The sequence below is a fragment of the Taudactylus pleione genome, unplaced genomic scaffold, assembly GCF_031769625.1.
Source record: "Taudactylus pleione unplaced genomic scaffold, aTauple2 ptg000541l, whole genome shotgun sequence".
In the NCBI taxonomy this organism is placed as follows: Eukaryota; Metazoa; Chordata; class Amphibia; order Anura; family Myobatrachidae; genus Taudactylus; species Taudactylus pleione.
Genome location: NW_028284943.1, coordinates 356,046 through 378,578, shown reverse-complemented (window position 1 = coordinate 378,578; position 22,533 = coordinate 356,046). Strand labels below are relative to the sequence as shown.

At 44.5% G+C, this 22,533-nt stretch overlaps 1 protein-coding gene across 1 annotated transcript in view; it reads left to right on the top strand.

The window, feature by feature from the left end:
• MACF1 (microtubule actin crosslinking factor 1) overlaps positions 1-22,533 on the top strand; it is a 269,121-nt gene that overhangs the window by 229,713 nt on the left and 16,875 nt on the right. The window contains exons 73-95 of the mRNA XM_088451201.1: positions 5,231-5,332; positions 6,034-6,135; positions 6,250-6,423; positions 6,737-6,892; positions 7,143-7,340; positions 7,454-7,582; positions 14,058-14,228; positions 14,491-14,646; positions 14,738-14,944; positions 15,254-15,373; positions 15,609-15,778; positions 16,077-16,236; positions 16,400-16,594; positions 16,726-16,854; positions 16,984-17,127; positions 17,340-17,528; positions 17,872-17,986; positions 18,707-18,870; positions 18,952-19,114; positions 19,218-19,372; positions 19,464-19,538; positions 19,852-19,869; positions 21,051-21,168. Of these exons, the coding sequence (XP_088307327.1) occupies positions 5,231-5,332; positions 6,034-6,135; positions 6,250-6,423; positions 6,737-6,892; positions 7,143-7,340; positions 7,454-7,582; positions 14,058-14,228; positions 14,491-14,646; positions 14,738-14,944; positions 15,254-15,373; positions 15,609-15,778; positions 16,077-16,236; positions 16,400-16,594; positions 16,726-16,854; positions 16,984-17,127; positions 17,340-17,528; positions 17,872-17,986; positions 18,707-18,870; positions 18,952-19,114; positions 19,218-19,372; positions 19,464-19,538; positions 19,852-19,869; positions 21,051-21,168 (3,310 nt within the window). The remainder of the gene's footprint in view (positions 1-5,230; positions 5,333-6,033; positions 6,136-6,249; positions 6,424-6,736; positions 6,893-7,142; positions 7,341-7,453; positions 7,583-14,057; positions 14,229-14,490; positions 14,647-14,737; positions 14,945-15,253; positions 15,374-15,608; positions 15,779-16,076; positions 16,237-16,399; positions 16,595-16,725; positions 16,855-16,983; positions 17,128-17,339; positions 17,529-17,871; positions 17,987-18,706; positions 18,871-18,951; positions 19,115-19,217; positions 19,373-19,463; positions 19,539-19,851; positions 19,870-21,050; positions 21,169-22,533) is intronic.

Sequence of the window (22,533 nt, the reverse complement as noted above, 5' to 3'; positions counted from 1 at the left end):
GCATTCCTGCAAGCGGGACTAGATCATGGGCTTCGCCTTGCTTCTTTGAAGGTACAGGTTTCGGCCCTATCTGTCTGGTTTCACCGTAGGATTGCTACAATCCCGGATGTGCGCACCTTTATGCAAGGTGTTCTCCGTATTCAGCCGCCCTTTGTTCCACCTGTGGCGCCTTGGGATTTGGCTGTGGTCCTGAGGGCTCTCCAAGGACCGCCGTTTGAACCACTGGGCTCAGTGGATATTAAATGGCTAACAGCTAAGACTGTTTTCCTTCTGGCCATTGCTTCGGCCAGACGTGTTTCTGAGTTATGGGCTCTTTCTTGTAGACCCCCTTTCTTGGTTTTTCATGGGAACAGGGCAGTGCTCCGCACTCGGCCCGAGTTTCTTCCCAAAGTTGTTTCCCAGTTTCATGTTAACGAGGAAATCATTGTTCCGGCCTTTAACTCACCGGGTCTTTCCGTGGGTGAGGCCTCTTTGGATGTTGTGCGGGCCTTAAGGACTTATGTGGACCGCACTTCTTCGTTTAGGAAGTCGGACGCTTTGTTTGTCCTCTATGGCTTCCGTAAGAAGGGTTGGCCTGCTTCAAAGCAAACTTTGGCAGCCTGGATCCGTATGGCTATTTCTGAAGCTTATCTTCATGAAGGCCTACCGGTCCCTCCTTCTCTGAAGGCTCATTCCACTAGGTCTGTGGGTCCTTCGTGGGCTCCTCGACGTGGTGCCTCGGCAGTTCAGATCAACAAGGCTGCTACGTGGTCTTCTGTCCATACCTTCGTGAGGTATTACAGGTTTGACACCTTCGCCTCTCAGGATGCTTCCTTCGGGCGGCGGATTCTCCTTTCTGCACAGGAGCGTCCCCACCCTTAAAGGATACTGCTTTGGGACATCCCCATGGTATCCTGTGGATACCCTATGGACCCTGAAGTAGAAAATATGCGATATGGTAAGAACTTACCCTTGTTATCTCTATTTCTACGAAGTCCATAGGGTTCCACAGGACTCCCGCCCTGTCGCACCTGTGCTGCAGATGGGCTTTGCTCTGGTCACCGGTTTTCCGTCTCCCTCTGGTGAGAATGTGATTCTTGTATGTGTCCAGATCTTTGTTCTCTCTCTTCCTTCTCCTCCTCCGGGCTATGGCTTGGTAACTAACTGAGGTGCCTTGGCCCGGGGGCGGGGTATAGGAGGGGGACCTAGTGCATCCTGGGAGGCTGAAAGCTTAACTCTTTGGTGCCCTGCGACTGACGTCACACCTATACCCCAAGGTATCCTGTGGAACCCTATGGACTTCGTAGAAATAGAGATAACAAGGGTAAGTTCTTACCATATCTCATATTTTTGCGATCCTTTACCCACTTCCGTCTGACCATGCCACCAAGTGGGAGCAACTTCCCAAGGTGGACGCAGCAGTGGCCCGTTTGGCAAAGCACACTGCGCTTCCTGTTCAGGGTTCGACGTCCTTCAAGCATCTGCTGGATAAGAAATTGGATGGTTGCCTTAACTCCATATTTATTTATGTCCTCGGGGATCGTTATTCGCCCTTTGCTGGCCTCAGGGTGGGTCGCTCGGGCCATGGAGACCTGGGCCGACAAGCTCTTGGCTGGACTTCAAGGAGACTTGTCCAGAACCGTGCTTAGGTGGCGTTCAGGGTTTTGGCGATGGCCATTTCGGCTTGCAGGGTGCTCTGGCTCAATGCCTAGGAGGCTGACGCTGATTCCAATCGGTCTTTAGAGTTTCTCCCCTTCGACGGGGGGGATTCTGTTTTGGGGCTGAGTTGGACACCATTATTGCCCAGGCTACCGTGGGGGGGCGGGAAAGCACTTTCCTGCCCGTGGTGGCCCAAAAACAGTGGGGCCCACAGTTTTGGGCCTTTCCCTCCTCCTTTCGAGGGGGAACGACTACTAGAGGTCAGTCTGCCCGAGGCAGATTTTTCCCCAGCATGGGTTCCACTCCTCGGGGCAGGTTCTTAGGTACTGACAGGCGCTCTGGAGCCAAGGCTCCGGAGAAGCCAAGTGCCTGACCGGGTCTCGGCCCATCCAGTCCGATCAGGGGTTGGTGGACGCCTGCTCCAGTTCAGGGACCGGTGGGTGGTGTTGACGGCCGATGCGTGAGTGCGGGGCATCGTCTCCTGATGATATGTCATCGACCTCAGGGGTCCGCCGCCGCAATGTTTTTCGCTATGGACCTTCTTCGGGACACAGAGAAGAGAGTGGCCTTGGACCTGGGCATCAGTTCTCTGCTTGCGGAAGAAGTTGTTGTTCCAGTTCTGCCGTTGGAACGGAAACAGGGATTCCACTCCAACCTCTTCCTTGTTCGGAAGCCCAACAGCACCTATCGCCCGAACTTGAATCTATGAGCCTTGAACACCAGACTGTGGGTGGACCGGTTCCGCATGGAATCTCTCCGCTCAATGATCCTGGGAATGTCTGTCAACAAGTTTTTAGCCTTGCTCGATGTCCGGGACGCGTACCTCCACGTTCCTATTTGGTCAGATCATCATTCTCTCCTCAGGTTTGCAGTCGGCCCGGCACACTATCAGTTCCAGGCTCACTATCAGTTCCAGGCTCTACTTTTCGGCATGGCAACAGTTGCACGCGTCTTCACAAAGATCATGGCGGCTATGACGAGCCTGCTGCACAAGGACGGGTTAACAGTCATTCCCTATTTGGACGATCTGCTGGTAAAAGCCGATTCAGCTGCCCAGTTACAGGCCCATCTGCACCACATGATGCAGGTGCTTCAGGATCATGGCTGGATCCTGAACTTAGATGCCTTGCCAGTGCCTCTCTCCAACGAGTCTTCCTGTTCAAGTTTAAAGCCTGGACCCTCCAGGATTTGGTTACGACTGTGCTGTCGGTCCCTCGCCCGGCTGTGCATGAAGCTGTTGGGCACGATGGTCTCCACTTTCGAGACCATCCAGTACGCCCGTTTCCACTTGCAGGAATTCCAGTGGGAAATTCTCCACAATTGGGCAGGTCGCACGGAGGACCTCTCTTCTCAGCATCTGGTTCTGTCGGACAGCACTCTGCAATCCCTTCAGTGGTGGCTGGTTTCCGATCACCTGCTCCGAGGTCGCTCCTTGGCTACTCCAGACTGGGTCATTGTGACCATAGACACAAGTCTCCTCGGTTGGGGAGCTGTGATGTCGAACCTTCGTTTTCAGGGTCTTTGATTCACAGGTCAGTCTCCGATGACGACCAATGTGCTGGCGCTCCGTGCCATCTATCTGGCTCGGTTGGGAGCCCAGTCTATCCTAGCCGGAAGGCCGGAATGTATCCAGTTGGACAAGGCCACGGCGGTGGCGTATGTGAATCACCAGGGCGGCACCAAGAGCGCGGCAGCGGCCCACATTCTCACTTGAGCAGAGAGACCTTTGTTCTGGCACTCTCGGCAGTGTTTATTCCGGGAGTGGAGAATTGGGAGGCGGACTTCCTCAGCAGGAACACCTTACTGCCGGGGGAGTGGTATCTCCATCCAGAGGTCTTCCAGCAGTTGGTACGCATGTGGGGTCTTCCGGAGGTAGACCTGATGGCATCTCGGCACAATTGCCAGGTGCCCAGATTTTGTGCAAGGTCCAGGGACCCACTGGCCTTTGCAGTGGATGCCATGAACGTCCCGTGGCAATTTCGGCTGGCATATCTTTTTCCTCCGACTCCCATGTTACCTCAGATACTCCGGCGGATGAGGGAGCAACAGGTTCCGGTAAACCTTGTGGCTCCGTCCTGGCCGCGTAGGTCTTGGTACGCCGCCGTTCTCAAGCTGGCCTTAGGTCCAGGTTGGAGCCTTCCGCGGCAGCCGTATCTGTTCCTCGATTTGGCTTTAACGGCCTGGCTTTTGAGACCGAGCTCTTAAGGGCTCAGGGATTTTCCCCTTCTGTGCTCTGTACTATTTTACGGTCCCGAACCGCGGTTTCGTCGCGCAATTATCAAAGGGTCTGGAATCTGTGGTATGAACGGTGCAAGGTTCACACATCCCGGTTTCACTTGCCAAGGTTTTTAGCTTTCCTTTAGAGAGGTCTGGAAGCCAGCTTGCGGCTCTGCTCCTTAAAATTCAGATTTCTACTCTGTCGATTTATTTTCAGCGATGTCTGGCCCTTCTGCCAGAGGTTTGAACTTTTTTGCAGGGACTGTTGCGGTTTCAACCTCCTTTTCAGCCGCCGGTGGCTCAGTGGGATCTGACCTTGGTCCTCTCTGCTCTTAAGCAGGCTCCCTTTGAGCCTTTGGATTCTGTGGACCTTCGATTTGTCACGTGGAAATTGATTTTCTTTATGGCCATTGCCTCGGCTCGGCGGGTCTCGGCGTTGGGGGCTTTGTCTTGCAAACCACCATTCCTCATTTTCCATGACAATAGGGCGGTACTCCGAACAGTACCTTCGTTCCAACCGAAAGTTGTTTTGGCTTTCCACTTAAACCAGGTCATTTCCGGTGTTTTCCCCATCTGAGACTTCCCGGGACAATCTGGCTCTGTTGGACGTCGTCCGGGCCCTGAGGATCTACTTGGACAGGACTTCGGCCCTCTGTCGGATAGATTCACTACTGGTTCTCGACGACGCGCAGAAGTGTGGCTGGCCGGCTACGAAGCAGACCATAGCACGTTGGATCCGATCAGTCATTACTCGGGCCTATTCTGATGCAGGGCGACCGGGACCTGCCAGGGTGTCTGCTCATTCTACGAGGACGGTGGCGACCTCCTGGGCAGCGCGTCACGGGGCCTCGGCTGAACAGCTCTGCCGCGCAGCCACCTGGTCCTCTGTCCACACGTTTGCACACAGGTTTCATGTTTTGCCTCCAGCGACGCCCACTTTGGGCGTACAGTTCGCCCCCCTAGGGGCGGCTGTTGAACGTCCCATGGTCCAGTGTCCCCCAGCATTGTGGAAAGAGAAAAGAGGATTTTTGGGTACTTACCGTTGAATCCCTTTCTCGGAGTCATGCTGGGGGACACTGCGTTCCCGCCCTCACGCTCAGTCGTGTTGCATTTTTTTCTTTCTGACCGGTTGCTTCCTGCGGTTCTGTTTTTTATTTCTGTAATAACAGTTTCACTGGGTTACTGCTTCCCCTTACCAGGCACTTTTGAAGCTATACTGACATCATGGGGTTACAGAGGGGAGTAGCTTAGGGTTAAAGCTACAGATTTAGTGTAAGTGCCAGCTCCTCCAGTCCTGGCTACCACCCATGGTGCAGTGTCCCCCAGCATGACTCAGAGAAAAGTACCTGAAAATCCTCTTTTTTTGTTTCCTTAGATGAACGCCACCTGGGAAAACTTGAAAAAAACCTGGACAGAACGTTTGGAGAAACTGAGAGATGCGATGTCCAATGCTGTGCAGTATCAGGACACCCTGCAGGTACATCCCTTCAACGGTCTCTATTGGATGCTTTACCTGTAAATGTCTAGAACAACCCAATGGTGCCCCAACTTCTTAGGAGAAAATTACTTAAAAACAATGCAAAACTAAGGGGGCTGGTTCTTTGTAGTAGACTCACTAGACATAAGGCTGTTGCCATCATGTTATCTTTTTGTTTTGTTTTTTAATAAAGTAATTTTTATTGAGTAGACAAAATCATACAGACCAACTGTACAAATATAAAATTTAACGCATTGAAAAGGCAATGGTGCAATAAACACAAATAAAATAAACTGATTCAGTCCATCGATTGTCACCAGTGTACCTGTAATGACATACATCAGAACAGAATGCATTTGACCCAACACCATTATGTTCTCTTTAGTTGAATATCGTTAGTTAAGTAATGCAGTGTTCGCTTTTAAGCCAATGATTGGCAATACTTAGCTTAGAGGCATTACTAAATGTACTGCCGCTACATTATATCACTATCCAGTTATGCATATGATATTTATCAGAAGCACGATGCAGGTGGCTGAATAAGGAATCTATCTCATGAGGTTTGTCAGCCTCTTGCTGATACCGTACACCGTCCTCCTCTAATCTGTTATCCCCCACAGCTATGGATGCATTTGTACAATGTGTAATGATGGTCTTGCCAATAAGCCAGTGGCGCTAGACTTTCTTGCTCTCTGTTCTAGGCAATGTTTGACTGGCTGGATAATGCTGTTATTAAACTGTGTGATATGCCTCCTGTTGGGACTGATCTCAATACAGTGAAAGACCAAATCAATGAGATGAAGGTAAAATTTAACTTCTAAATTAAAACTTGTGGACATAACTTGAACCATAATAGAAACAGAATGCTTCCTGGTCATCTTCATTATTTCATTGGCAACTGGTTCTGTGATCAATAGGTGTTTAAGGTGGAGGTTTACCAGCAGCAAATTGAAATGGAGAAGTTAAACCACCAAGGGGAACTGATGTTGAAGAAAGCCATTGATGACACAGATCGGGACATCATCCAGGCACCACTCACAGAGTTGAAACATTTGTGGGAGAATTTTGGAGAGAATATTGCACGCAGACAGGTGAGCAAACTGCACACTTACATGGGACTTGTGTGTCCTGTTTTCTTGAATTAGTCCCGTAATTTCCCAGCTAAATCTTAATGTTTACTTTTCCACAATTCAAACATTGACACATTGATATGGGTTCTAGTAGCCATTTTTTTCTTTATAGGGATCTATAAAGGGAGTATGATCTGGATTTTTTTTTTTTACCCTACAACTCCAGGTTACATGGATTTATCTGTTTTTCATTTGAAAACTATGGAAGTCTTACAAGTAGCTATTTTGATCTGGGTATCATAGCAGTTTGTTTCTTCATTTCCCTTTTCAACAGCACAAATTAGAAGCTGCCCTACTAGCTCTAGGTCAGTTCCAGCATGCACTAGCAGAAGTAATGTCCTGGCTGACGCACACAGAGGATTTGCTGGATGCTCAGAAACCCATCAGTGGAGACCCCAAGTTCATTGAGGTGGAGCTTGCCAAGCACCATGTAAGTCTGAATACGGTTTACAATGTTTCTTGAAGCATGTATGTTACTGTATTATTGAGTGTTTATAGTTATTTAATTACATACTGTTGTATTATTATGTAGGACAAAGTAGTGTATTTATAGTTCTTTGCTAGACCCTAGACAGCTTGCTGTTACCTTGATCAAATACTCATGCTGAGTATTTACGCATTACAAGGCGTTGCTTCATGTGCAGATTTTTTTTCATTGTTATCTCCACCCCTAATATCAGGTATTAAAGAATGATGTGCTCGCCCATGAGAGCACTGTCCAAACCGTAAACAAGGCAGGGAATGAACTGCTGGAGTCGAGTGCTGGAGATGACGCCAACAGCCTGAGAACTCGACTGGAAAACATGAACCAGTTGTGGGAGTCTATACTACAGAAAACAGAGGAGAGAGAGCAGCAGTTGGATATGGCTCTTCAGCAGGTTTGTAGTAAGAAGAATATAGACCGGAAAAATGTAAATTCTCTTTGATATACATTCACGTTACACGCTATATGATCCAAGAGACATTTGTCACATTCTGCTTCTCTGTTTAGGCTCAAGGCTTCACGGGGGAGATAGAAGATTTTATCCAGTGGCAGAGCAGAATAGAAAGCCAACTATCAGCTGCTAAACCCACTGGTGGACTTCCAGAGACAGCCCGAGAGCAGCTGCAGACACACATGGTGAGGACATTACATTTGTGATAAACTTCTGTACACCTGAATGTTTACACTTTTCACAAGTTGATGAATCAGGTGTCAAACTAATTATTCTTTAGGAGGCAGGGCGCTAGAAAAAAAGAACTGCCTCTTCCCCATGATAATCCCCAGTTCCTAATCTCTTCTCCAGTGCCCTTCATGGCAGGTGGACCATAGGGCATTTTTTGTTCTCCCCAACAATCCAGAGACCCACACCCACTGGAGGTTGTTTTGCTCAAAACTGGAACTTGCCCAGTTTCCTAAGTAGGGAAGCAGCTAAATGCTACGTTCAGCATTTTATTATTGCAGAGGAGGATCCTGTGGAGTTAGATTCTAGGGAACATCCCTCTTTGAGGATGCAGGATTAATCGGGTCCTGCACAAGTGACACAGGCCAACAAATGGCATGTCTTATGCATGCTACAGCCATACTCTACAGTCATTTTCAGTTTCCGAACTTCATTCAGTCTTTACAGCAAAAATTCATCCCCTGCAAGGGGACACAGTTGTGCTGGCCAATGAATGATGCCTCCAGCACCTTCTCCCCTTCCTCTACCACCCAATCTGGGGGACATTGCTAGAGACAGTGGTTTTAGAGGGGATGGCAAGGAGCAAACACTAAATAGTTAACAAACTAGAACTACGCTCCACCCCCCTCTAAGCACTTCCCACCTCACCAGAGCTCAGAGTTCAGTCTTTTATTTAGTGCCTTTGGAACAAGGCACACTTTTCTTTTTCTCCAGAGAGATTTATATTTTGTGTTTCATTTATTTTCGATTCCTGCATCTAAGACCCTCAGTGTGTACATGTAGTGGGATATAGTTAGGCCATGGAAATCCTTGCCGCTTGTCCCACTCCGTATCACACTTCTGGAAGGGTCACCGAGTCACTAACCAAGAGTGTCCCAGGACCTTACAAACTGCTTTGTCTACACCGCGCTCCAAGATTATGGCGGTTAAGGTGGGGCAGCAAAAGCCTACCTCCAGGAAGGGCTGGGCTGCGGGCGGTTTGCGCCTGGCACTGGACCCTGTCATTTAAGCTGGGTACACACTTAGTGATGTGTACCCGGACCATATGTCGGCCCGACATATTATACTGCGGGTACACATTGAGCGATGCAATGAATGTCAGAACAATCCCTTGTTCTGTCCTTCCTTAACTACAATAGCACCGCATGCAATATCATCCGGTTGGGTGAGCAGCATGGCCAATGGGACGATATCGCATGCGAGCGCGGTAGTGCGCCTGGATGATCCAGCCGATATGTCGTCCCAATTCGGCCAGAAACTACATATATGGCCGACATTATCCTAGTGTGTACCCAGCATTAGGCTCTGGTGACCAGTGGTAAAGGTCGGGGAGGTCACTTCTACCATTGCAGTTTTCTCCTCACAGGAAATAAACGGTGGAAAGCCATTCAGGGATTATTGTCCAAAGGGTTTTACAGGCTTGTGACACGAATTTCCCTGTTGATCACAGTATAATTATTAGTCCCTGCTATACAGAAGTTTCATGTCTATCGCATTTATTCTGACTGCCCAGATGGGATATAGTTATGAGCAGCCGCCGGTCTCAATCACGACAGCGTAATCCCGGCAAGGGATTTAACATAGGCGTCGAAATACTGACGCCTATGTTAATCCCAACGCCGAGGACGCCGGGCCGATCGTCCTTTCTGCCGGGTAAGTATACACTTAGCCCGGGGATGGGAGGGGGTTATTTTTAGGGACCCCCAGGGGGATTTAGGGTTAGGTACTCCCCTCCCGGGGATGGTTAGGCCAGGGGAAGGGGGGGTTAGGCACTAGGGGGGGAGGTTAGGGTTCGGCATCCCTAAGGGAGGGGTTGGGGGGGAAGGGTTAGGCATAGCTTAAATACTTACCCTGTCGGGATCTTCTGTCTTCCGGCGTCTGTATTACATCCGCCAAGCTTTAATCCGTAATTTTCGCCTATTTGAAATATCTCCGTATTCAATTACATTGACTTTTTGCCGGTGCGAAAAGTCAATGTAAAAAAATGGGGATAATTTTTCGTCAGCCTTTAGCAGGTCGAAAAAAAAGCAGAATTGGGGTTTAGGGGTGCAGGCTTAAAAAAAATAGCCTGCACCCTTGGGAATACCCCTTTAAAATGAAATGTGCAAAAAAAAGTTTGGAAAATTAGCGGCAGGTGCATTTTTGCAGAATTATAAAAAAAATTAGTTTAGGGACTTAAAAATATGTTAGTACCCATTTTCATGTACCCCAAATTTGATGGGACCACTTTTAAAAACGAAAAAAAAAAGCTAAGTGCTCTTCTGCATCACTTCTTCAATGTTGTGAAAAAAACACCTTGCGCGGCTATTTAAAAACCTGACTTTCTTCGGCAAAACGGGGGTGCCCATAGTGATCCCCCAGGTCTGGACATCTTTAGGGGGCTCCTACAATTATTTCCCGTAAATTCCCGTATTTTTTCGTCGATCAAAGTTTCGCCGGTTCCCGAATTCGCATACTTTTTTTTTTTTTTTTAATACAGGGGAATAGCGGTCACTCACGTGATACTTTTCCGCCTAGAAAACAGGCGAGGGAGGCGCAAAGTCCAGTAGGTGAAAAGTCTGGACTTTTCGCCTCAAATTGAATATGGGCCTTCTTTTGTGAATAGACAAACCTTATACATTATATGTATAACGTGTTTATATATCACTGACGTTATATACTATAATCAAATGTATAGTATGTTATATAGCGCTGATTATGTACTATTGCTTTTTTCTTATCAACTAGACATCTGGTATACCGTTCACATGTTTGTGTGTGTATATTTTATATATATATTTATATATATATATATATATATATAAAAAATTTTATATCACTGTACAATATGTTTATATAACACTGATGTACTATCTTTGTCTTCCCAAATGAATAGACATATGATAATCCTCATACGTCTACTACATGTAGTCAGGGCCAGCAACAGAAATCTTGGGGCCCAGTACATTGCTTTCTCTGGGGCCCATTCCCGCCGCCCCAACCAGCACCACCACCCTTTGCACACAAAGCTTGCTTTAGAGATGGACGGATTTGCAGAACAGCACACAAGCGGCTGTTCAAATCCGTCCATCTCAGATGCAAATACAGAAGCAGGTGTAGGACACCTCCTTGCTGCTTTTGTGATCCCTGCAATGTGAACGTGGTCGCGAGGGTTGCTCCTTTGGTCAGTTTGCAGGAGCTGAAGCTTCCCACAGCCTGATCGGGTGCTGGTCACTTACGCAGACCGCGGTCTCATCCCTTCTAGCCACGCCCCTGCTCCGCTCCCAAAATGCAGCAGTATGTCAATCATGCTGTAGCCTGGGGGGGGTCTGCGAGCATAATTACAGGACCTGTTCTGCACATGCACAGACGCAGACCCGGAAATATCGGAGATGTACATGCATCATCAGATGAACGTACATTTCTGAATCAGGCCCACAGTCCACCTCTTTGCAATATACATGTTGTGCTACTATCAACCCCAAGCAACAGTTTCTCTCTGTCATATACACTTGTCTCCAAAACACAATTAACATTCAGATATTAAAAAGCCCACATGATGAATATAGCTAACATACCACACACACACCCCGACATCTGCTGCCTAATATTCAGTGTACAATCCAACGGATATGTTAAACTTAAACAAAGAGACAGATTCAATTGACAGGAAATGCAGAAGGATTTTATTAAAATGGAAATTAAATAAAGTAAACATACACTGTCACCTTAGTTACCGCACACTGTCTTTGATGCAGGTTGCGGAAGGCAGTGTCACTCTGCTGTGGGGCTGCCTCATGGGCGGGCAGGGAGCAGACAGTGCCTGCAGCTTGTTCTGCGGTGCCCACAGCCCAGCAGTTCCATTAGCGAGTCACTATCATTGTCAGGCTGCCTGTTCCTGCTCCTCTTAGATGGACCGTGGCGGCCGGCGGCATGGAGGCAGAAGGGACAGAACTGAGGGGCGCAGCATCATTCGAAATTACGTCAGAATGTCATTCGTACTATGCACACAGACCGGATCAGGTGACCATGAGGGGGGTACCCTTGCCGGATGCCGCTTAATAGCTTATTAATTAGAATATCTTTGCCCACTTACACCACCACGCCGGCGGCTTTTCAGTTTATTTATAACAATTAGATGCAATGGCCACATCTTTTGCCCCTCTAAACCTTGGGCCCCCTGAACCTTTGGACCCGGGACAGGGGTACCCTTTGTACCCCCCTGTCGCCGGGCCTGCATGTAGTTGTCTACTTCACATACAGGACACACTAAATGTTTGCCATTTACCTTGTCTATCAGTCCCTTCTAGGTTCTCGGGAAAGTGCAGGTTCTACTCATGCTTCCTGTAGGACGATGGCCTAATCTTTTCCTGTTCTTTTCACAATCAATTTTTGTTTGGTTCACGTGGGATCCCCCATAGACATTAATTAGGAGGACATTGATAGGGAGGTTCACCTGTCTGGGGATGCCGGCGTATCGTTTATTCATTACCTTTATGAACTATATTTGTGCATTACTTGAATTGTTTGAGGTTTCCTTACGGTTCTGGGCCTTCTGTTGATTTGTGTGCAATTTCCTTTTTTTTCAGGGCTTCTTTTATGCCCTTCTGCAGTTGCCAGGGTGTGGCAGTCCTCCCCTATGGGGACGTTGTTCTTAATTAGGCTGTTTGAGTCACTATTCATGTGGATTCTCTGTGTGATTGTTTCTGGCTACGATCCCATGTGGTATCACTTTTGAAGCCCTCTCTGGTTCCAGTATCTGGTTTTCCTGAGATTTATAGTTGCTTACTAGGATCAGTTGGTCTTCTTTGTTTTTGCCACAATAACCGCTTTTTGTTCTGTGGTGGACATCTCAGCTGCACTTGTCTCTGTCAGGAGCTTGTCTTGGCAGTTTGGTTCATAAGTGTGACTTTTTCCTAGAGGTTCTGATTTCATGGTTTGGAGGGTTGCCCTCATGTGGCTGTCCCTGAGGTGCATTATTGCAGTTTGGAGTCTTATGTTTGAGCCTCCTGTCTGACCCTGGTGTGCAGGGTTGCAGTTTTGGGGGTCTTACGGGTCTCCCTGAAGTTTCCTCCTTGTGGAAATTTGTTTATATAACTGGGCTACTTCTGTTCTTGATCAGGTTGATTCAAAGAAAAAAAAAAAAAGATGGAGTCCTTGAGGGCCAGCCTCTTATTGGTTGTGGTCTTCTTGGACAGGGGTTCATTCGATTTTTCGGGCTACTGACACTTTTCTTTTAGGACACTGCTTGCTCAGCTTCCTTTCCTGTTTTGGGTTGCCTGTCACCTTCCTGGAAAGACTAGCATGGTTTCCTGCTGTACAGTCCATCAGGTACAGTGAGGGTCCCATTAGGCACTTGTTCCTCCTTGGGCCTTGACACTGTGTTTACAGTCTACCAGGGGACTTTGCTTTTGTTTCTTCAGTTGGTGCAACATTGTTTTTCTATTGCAGGTTCTCCTCTGGCTCTGATTCCTCCGATCATTGGCTTCTCTTGGAGCCAATGAGCGTTCAGTTGTTCCATGCTGTTTTTTTCAGCAAGCTTCTATTCTTTCACTGTGCTGGTGTTAGTTTCGTTATGGCTGTCTTGCATAATGCAGGTTTACTTAGTGGCAAGGCATGGGGTCTCAGTAGTGTTGCAAGGCCGCCATCTGGTCCTTTGTACACACTTTTGTCTTTATGCCTTGGATTACATTCATGGTTCCTGAGCCGCCAGTGGTGTACAGTTTTAAGATGAGCCGCCAGTGGTGTACAGTTTTAAGACTGGATTTGCCAGGCTCTACCCCCCCCCCCCCCCCCCTTTTAGGCTTTATTTGGGACATCTCACATTTTCTAGCACTGTCCCCCATATTGGATAGTAGAGGAAAAAGGACTTTTGTTCTCGCTGTAAAATCCATTCCTTGTCTGCCGACTGGGGGACACTACGTTCCCTCCCTGTAGCTTATTCATTATTGGATAGGCTTTTATCTCCTTACTTCTGCATAAAGCTTTGTTAGTTAAATACTGAGGTCTGAGCTCTGGTGAGGTGGAGGGCTAAGAGGGCGGGTTTATTGCCTTCTCCTTGTCATCCCTCTAAACCTACAGTCTCTAGCAGTGTACTGCAGATCTACAGCAAGGAATAGATTTTACGTGGAGTACAAAAATCCTCTTTTCATGATTTGTGTATTCAATATTTTCTTTTGTATTGTGACATACTTAATTTGTTCTCATATTCAATATAGCCCTGTGGTATCAAGATATTAGTGTTTTAGGGCCTTTGGGTATTTTTACAATAATATGTATGTCATGCTAATGTGAAGCCATTAGACATTTTATCTATTCTTTTGCTGTTTATAGCAATGAGAGAAAAGTATTTAATTTAACTTGCCTTAAGCTTATTTATTTTGTAAGAAAAGAAGTTCTATCTGCATAGCTTAATGTGTCCCTGTTCCTAACATGATTGCTTATGTTTTAAAGGAACTGTATGCTGAGGTCAAAGCAAACGAGGAGCTTTATAAGCAGCTTCTAGACAAGGGAAATCTAATGCTTCTGAGCCGAGATGATGCTACAGGTTCTGTCACTGAGCAGAATGCAGCTATTCTGAAGAGGAAGTGGCAAAATATTTGCAACAAAGTGGAAGAGAGAAAGGTAAATATATGTGACAATAAATTAAGCGGCTGTGACCTCACCACTTATGGCAGCCTGGGCAGTCTATATTTTACTTTTGTTTTTTTAGCCTTCTCACAACTAATATCATGTTAGCTTATGTTCACATTTTGGGTATTGATGAGTTTACATTAATTTGTGTGATAAATTGTGGTGTAATTAAAATTGCCCTATATCAAGTCTTAGGAGTTAAAATCATCTATTACATCTGTGGTTCTGATTTTGTGAATCATTTTCTCAACAGGGGAAATTGGAAGAAGCTCTCAATTTAGCCACAGACTTTCAGAATTCATTGCAAGACTTTATCAACTGGCTGACACAGGCTGAGCAAAGCCTGAACATTGCATCACCACCAAGTCTCATCCTGGACACCGTTCTTTTCCAGATTGACGAGCACAAGGTTGTTTCTTTGATGACATCTTTTATAAACTTGTTTTATTTGCAGTTTGTGGCTGTACTAAACTTATTACAATTTGTTTACTTGGTCTTAGGTGTTTGTAAATGAGGTTAATGTTCATCGTGAGCAAATTATTGAGTTGGACAAAACAGGGAACCAGCTGAAGTTTCTCAGTCAGAAGCAGGACGTTGTGCTAATAAAGAATCTTCTGCTCAGTGTCCAGTCCCGTTGGGAAAAGGTGGTTCAGCGATCAGTGGAGAGGGGGCGCTTCCTGGATGATGCCAGAAAAAGAGCAAAACAGGTACATGGTGACAACAAATAAGGATGATGTACATTGCTTATTGCTCTCAATATGTCACAATCACATCTGATTGTTTGTAGTATTACTCTGAACTCTGTAATTGCAAGGTTACAGCTAATTTCTGTATTTCAACTGAGTGCAATTATTGAATTAATTTCCTACATAATTTGTATCTACATCTACTGTATATTTTCCTTCAGGTTTTACTTTTAAGACCTCTCATAGTTAGAAACCTTACAACCGTTTAACTGGTAAATAGCCATTTATCTGTCTTTCTTTTCATTGCTAATCCATTGTTTTATGTTCCAGTTTCATGAAGCCTGGAAGAAGTTGGTTGACTGGCTGGAAGAGGCAGAGAATCATCTGGACTCAGAACTGGAAATCTCTAATGACCCAGACAAGATCAAATTGCAGCTTACTAAGCACAAGGTTAGATTTTGTCCTGTATTGGTTGTAAATTTCTGTCTTGAGCTCCATGTGAATTCTGCACTCAGCTCTGTTTCCTTTTGTTTTGACATAGACATGGGAGTACAGTATGTCACATTGGGGGCTTTAAGCACCTGTTTTCACCTCCTGCTAATTATTGATTTTATAGTCGTTTTTTAAGTCAAGTTTAGTTTTTTAACCCTGCAACCCACCTTCATCTTATTCTTTCGCACCACAGGAATTCCAGAAGACATTAGGAAGCAAGCAGCCTGTTTATGACACGACTGTCAGGACAGGACGTGCATTAAAGGAAAAGGCCTTGTTGAGTGACGATGTGCAGAAACTAGATCACCTTCTTGGAGAAGTGCGGGATAAATGGGACACAGTGTGTGGAAAATCAGTGGAAAGGTCATTTTCAGTCTTTGTCTATATTAGCTCAGATAAGATTTGCTGCATGCCTCTTTAGTTGTTACAACATAAAAGATTATGCTTAGTAGCATAGTAGTTGCCATTGTAAACTTATGAAATTTATGTGATTGGGATATCCATGCGTTCTTGCCTGCCTGAACATTTTACTTCAACTATAACATGTAAACCAGTAAATTGTTAATGTTGTGTTATGTAGCCTGCGTAGTAAATATCTATGGTTGATAGATGTACACCATGAAGCTTGAGGTTCAAAGCTTGTACTGTGTTTTCTCTGTAGGCAGCACAAGCTGGAAGAAGCGTTGCTTTTCTCCGGACAATTTATGGATGCTCTGCAGGCGCTGGTTGATTGGCTATACAAGGTGGAGCCTCAGTTGGCAGAAGATCAACCTGTGCACGGAGACTTGGATCTTGTGATGAACCTGATGGATGCTCATAAAGTAAGAATTTGATTATTCCCAAGACAGTAGATGTGATTCAGTGGTGAATTGATATGCTTCGATTTTCTTTCCTTTTGTATGTATATGATCATTTCTGTAAATATCTGTAGTGTTTTATAGTAGATACCTTCAAAGTCTAAAGACTCTCCCGTGCTTTGCCTAGGTCTTCCAGAAGGAGCTTGGAAAGAGGACCAGCAGCGTTCAAGCTCTAAAACGTTCTGCACGGGAGCTCCTGGAAAGTAGTAGGGAGGATACCACATGGGTCAAGGTTCAACTTCAAGAACTTAGCACACGATGGGACACTGTTTGCAAACTATCTGTGTCCAAACAGACCCGCCTAGAGCAAGCTCTGAAACAGGTGATTGTTGTAATAGCTTAGAAGAGAAGAACACATCTCTGATAAATTCCACAGATACGCTTTAAATAGATTGGACGTTTGTATGGTAAATGTAATATTTATGCCATTTCTGTCCATCCATTACATTTTAGGCTGAGGAGTTCCGTAGCACAGTCCATATGCTGCTGGAGTGGCTCTCTGAGGCAGAACAGACTCTGCGTTTTCGAGGGGCTCTTCCTGATGATGCAGAGGCTTTGCAGTCACTCATTGATGTACATAAGGTGTGAGAATAATGGTGCTTTACTTAGCTGTATGAGATTAATCCAATGTTTGGTTTATTGCATATCTCCTGTTGGAAACTAATAGTTTCTGGTTACACTTCAAACAAATTGTGTGGTTTACTTCTCTAGGAGTTTATGAAGAAAGTAGAAGAGAAACAAGTAGATGTGAACACTGCAGTCAGTATGGGAGAAGGGATACTGACTGTGTGCCATCCAGACTGTATCACTACTGTCAAGCACTGGATCACTATCATACGAGCACGCTTTGAGGAGGTACCAGAAATGTTACTGTGCATAAGTCATGCAAAGTGCAGTGTGCAGGTGACAAAAAAGTTTGTATATGCCCAAGTCTTAATTTACGGTCCTTTAAATCTAATTGTAAAATATCCTTAAAGCATGCATGTTCATGAAGCAGAACTTGATAAATACTTAAAAACATTTTCAAAACTTAACTTTTAGTTTAGAGACTTTTGCTCTTTGTTAAGGTGCTGACTTGGGGGAACCAACACCAACAGAGGTTGCAGGCTGCCCTCTCTGAACTTTTGGCCAATTCTGACCTTCTGGATGAGTTGCTGTCTTGGATCCAATGGGCAGAGACCACGTTAATCCAAAGAGATCAAGAGCCTATGCCGCAAAACATTGAACAGGTCAAGGCTCTGATCTCTGAACATCAGGTGAGATTTCTAGGTCTTAGTGCACACTTGTTACACCTTTGAACTGCACAGTATGAAGATATATTCATTTGTGTGTGTTTATTTACATTACATATCGGCCAGAGAACAAATTTATCCAAGTTTATCTCCCTTGTAGCATATTATTACTGAAGACTGTGCAAACCATTGTGTTCATTATGAATAAAGTTGCATTTCTCTTAAAATTGCGTCTCTCCTGGAGGCCACAGAGTGTGGGTTTAAATTATTCTATTACTATGATGAAACAATAAAGGTCAAAATAAAATGCGTTGTCTCACTAGTGCTAACTACTTTCCTGCTCACACCCCTATTGCTCTGTTTACAGATGTTTATGGAGGAAATGACTCAAAAGCAACCAGATGTTGATAGAGTGACAAAGACATACAAGAGGAAGACAACAGATCCCAACCATGCTTCATTTAATGACAAGACTCGTAGCAGTGAGTGGCACTGCAGGCTATAGGCTCATCAGATACTGCTGTTGCTGAATTGTGGTCCCCTAGTTTACCAGCCCAATGTGAAATAATGTTGTATTGCGGTGCAGGGACCAGGGATGTTGTAAACCATTGCATAGTACATAATACATGTTTGCATCTAACAGAAAAGAACCCAAGGAAATATGGAGAATATTCCTTGAAGGGTTACACCCAGCTCCCTATCGCAATGACGACTATATTAGATGATGCCAAGTGTAGTGTCTTTTATCTCATTTATAAATTTGTATGTACATCTTTCCATGCACTGTCTGCATGGAATATTTTTTAACAGTTTATTTTGCAGAGGTGCCAATTTTTCTTTGTACTACTTTGTTTTTCTGTATGTTATTGTCACTATTACTGTTAAAGTATATTAAAACTAGGGATGTGCAGGTTCGGATTTTCCCGCCAAATTCAGATTTTTTTTTTCCTGCCAAAAATAATGTCTCAGAAAGAGGCAAAACTTCATCTTTCATGGACAAACGTTATTATTCTTGGACAAAAGTCCATCAAAGATTAAGTTTGTCTATGAAAGATGATGTATTGCCTCTTTCTGAGACCCGATTTTTGGCGGGAAAATCCAAACTAATCCGAGCCTGCACATCCCTAATTAAAACATGTTTTTCTATAGGTTTCTGTTGAATATGATAAATCAAATAATAATATTGATGACTGTCCTTGCAGGGAAACCAATGGTGCAGTCCACCCCACCTGTTTTTCAGCTTCCCTCACAGTCTGAGACCAAGAACCCGAGGATAAATCAGCTGTCTGCACGTTGGCAGCAGGTCTGGCTGCTAGCCCTAGAGAGACAACGGAAGCTCAATGATGCGCTAGATAGGTTGGAGGAGGTATGGTACAAAGGATGTAGAACTGTGACCTTTTCTTATACACCACCAGCAAAGTCTATTATATATGGTTTTGTTTTGCAGCTAAAAGAGTTTGCCAACTTTGACTTTGACATCTGGAGGAAAAAGTACATGCGTTGGATGAATCACAAGAAGTCTCGGGTTATGGATTTCTTCCGCAGGATAGATAAAGATCAAGATGGGAAAATTACCAGACAAGAGTTCATTGATGGGATATTAGCATCCAGTAAGTCTTACATGATGATAAATACATTTTTAAAGCTTATCAGAACTATAATCACATCTTCCTTCCCCATTCCATTCTTAACAATATTTCATGTTGTCCATAGAATTTCCAACTACGAAACTTGAAATGACAGCTGTAGCTGATATCTTTGACCAGGATGGGGATGGGTACATAGATTATTATGAGTTTGTAGCTGCCCTTCATCCCAACAAAGATGCCTATCGGCCGACCACTGATGCAGATAAGATTGAGGATGAGGTAATGCAGTAACTGCTTTTTACAATGACGCCATCACAGCCAGTAGTCTTCAGGATCCAGTGTTGAGATGTGTGACTTTTCTCTTTTGAAGGTCACCAGGCAAGTGGCACAGTGCAAGTGTGCAAAAAGATTCCAGGTGGAACAGATAGGAGAGAATAAATACAGAGTGAGTAAAAACTTACATTTCTCTGTGAATATGATTCTTCAATCGCCTCTTTGGTAAGAACCTGAACCAGTGAAGAGCAAAACAATCCTTCGAAATTAAGGAGGAACACAGTTTATTTGTAACAGTAGTTGTGAAACAGAAATCAATTTAATGAAAGTGCATAATAAACTGCAAGTACAGTTTAACCTTTTACCAATTAGCTGGTGCAATACTTTTATGTCTGTAAAACTAATATGTTATCCTGTGTTTTGTGCAATTTCTGTTTATGTTAAACTAAAGTGTGTTCTCTCTTTTTCCTTGTGCTTTCGTGTAGTTCTTCCTAGGGAACCAGGTACAGTGCCTTCTGATGCTACCTTACTGCTTACGAGATAATCACTTGCTTGCATACTAAATTACTCTTTTCTTATTGTCGTGATTAGCTGAATCTCCTACAATCACTGTAGATTCATCTATGCTATGTATGTGCTGTGTACAGACCTTTGGCTCACTTCAATAACAAACCCACAAAGCTACACATTCATGCTCCATAACATAATCTGCATGTCAGACTGAAATAGCTGTCTTGTTTCTATAAAGTGTTTGAGTTTGGGATCGCTACATTCCATTCATGGTAGTCAGTGCAGTGAAGGGCTGATTGGGATCTTCTTGTGAAATGTCCTTTTAATAATTAATAAAATCGATTGGTCTATTTGTGGTGATGAGCAAATTATAGCATTGATTACTGCCTATTGCATATCACTTCCTCTCTGCATGATTGCGCTGTGACTAAGGGCCTGATTCAGAGATGTGACTCGTTCTGCGAGATCACACGCAGTGCTCCCAAGCTGCATCATGATTAAAATGCTGCGGCCGCCTGGGGCGTAAAAACACCGGTCATCCTGAGTACCTTGAGGGTTACTCAAATGCAGATGATCCAATGCTGAGTCTGGATGCAGCAGCGGGTCAGAAGCCAGCTGGAGGCGTCTGTTTACACGAAATGTCTGTGGCATTAGCATAATATTGCACAGCTGCTGTGTACAAAGTGGCTGTGCGATAGCTTACAACTCTTAATCAGGCCCTAAGATTTCATATGGAGCCCAGCATCCTGACCGCTGCATGAGCATGTAACCAGGTGTCACTTTGCCATGATCCAGCAAATGGGACTGGATTATTTTTCAAAGACAGTGTCAATGTGGGAACATTAATATTCATTACCATAACTAACCATATTATCAGGTTTTGGAAATTGTGAATGTATCATGTCCACACTGTCAGATTTAAGGTATGTGACTGCATCCCTTATGTGTTTAGGATATAATTGGTGAATCAGGAACTAAGGCTCTGTGCCAAGATTTTGGTTGGTTAATGTGTTTGTGCTAACATGTATCTACACTAGCTGATGGATCAATACACACTGATATATATATATATATATATATCTATCAATGTGTGTGTGTAGTCGTATATGGGTGGCTTATTGTGCTTAGGTTTGTGAGGATCCGCTTTCAGTAACCAGTCCTATCGGTTTCACAGTTTGGTGACTCTCAGCAGCTGCGTTTGGTACGCATACTGCGAAGCACAGTAATGGTCCGTGTTGGTGGAGGCTGGATGGCTCTTGATGAATTTTTGGTGAAGAACGATCCTTGCCGAGGTAAGAATTTCCTGATTTTCAAAACATACTTAAAACTCTGTGTTGACAACTGCATAGTTGGTGTTGTGGTTTTTAGATCCCCATACTCTCTTATTATCTGTGTTTAATTATTTGCTAAAGTAATTTTAATTATTTACATGTGAATAGATTATATATAGTAAATAATGTTGTACAGTATTTTTTTTTTCTTACGTTATGATTAATAAACTAAATATAGTAAGCTTTTAAACCTAGCCTAAAATAGTATTAAAGTGCACTACAAGATGTTTAAAACTTGTTAATAGTAATACATATGTTTTTATTCAGATGCACAGTATCATTCACAGTATATTGCACAGTTACATGGAAGTGCTGAGGGCCAAAGTTCCTGCTTGCAGCTGTTTGAAGTGTCCTTTAGTCACCACTGGGAGGCAGGATGATTGTAGAAAGTGGAACTTGGTCCCTTTCTTTAACTAAAGTTACTGTAAGCAAAAGCAGAAGAGGAATTTTCATCAAGGCAAATGGCAATAGTGCAAAAACTGTTATTAAAAAAGTATATATTACAAAAAAAAACAACAATACAAAACACTTGGTGACAGTCATTGCACAGATATTATGAGCCTTTGAGGGAAAGAAAACCCAGCTTTTCTTAGAGTGATGATGTGTCTGTACAAGACAAATTGATACACCCCAAAATCGCCAAAAAAAATGTGTGAAAAAAAAAAACCGATCGAACCTGATAAACAAACAAAAACGTCGGTACTGCCTCATCTTTGTTACCCCCTGCTGGAGGCGCTGGTTACTCTACTTACCTAAGTAGCGTAAAGATCAGCCAGTGTCCGTCATTCCCTACCATCCAAGTGGGCATGGAGGGGGAATATATCCTTGTGGCGAGCGAAGCGAGCCACCGTGCCCGCAGCGCGGCGAGCGAAGTGAGCCCGCAAGGGGCCGAATGGTATTCCATCATCTTTACACTACTTACGTATCTTCACTGACTAGTGAAGATACGTAAGTAGTGTAACCAGCGCCTCCAGCAGGGGGCCACAAAGAGGAGGAAGTACCAAAACGTCTCCTTGGGTGATACCACAGGGAGAATTTTTTTTTTTTTTTTTATGAATGCAAATAATGCATGACTATTTGGTCAAAGACCGGACTGGACAAGTTTCAGGAACCAGGTGATCATTACATTTAAAAAAAATAAAAATCACTACAGACATCTAACATTTGGGATTCGTTTCTCTATTAATGTCAATGTATGAACTACTTGCTGCTACTTACTAGATTTTAATCGCTGGCTACTGAATCTTATATTATTTTGCCCGCACATCCCTAGGCATAGCTATCTCTCAACAATCATGAGTGTCAGCCGTAAAGGGAAACGGTTCG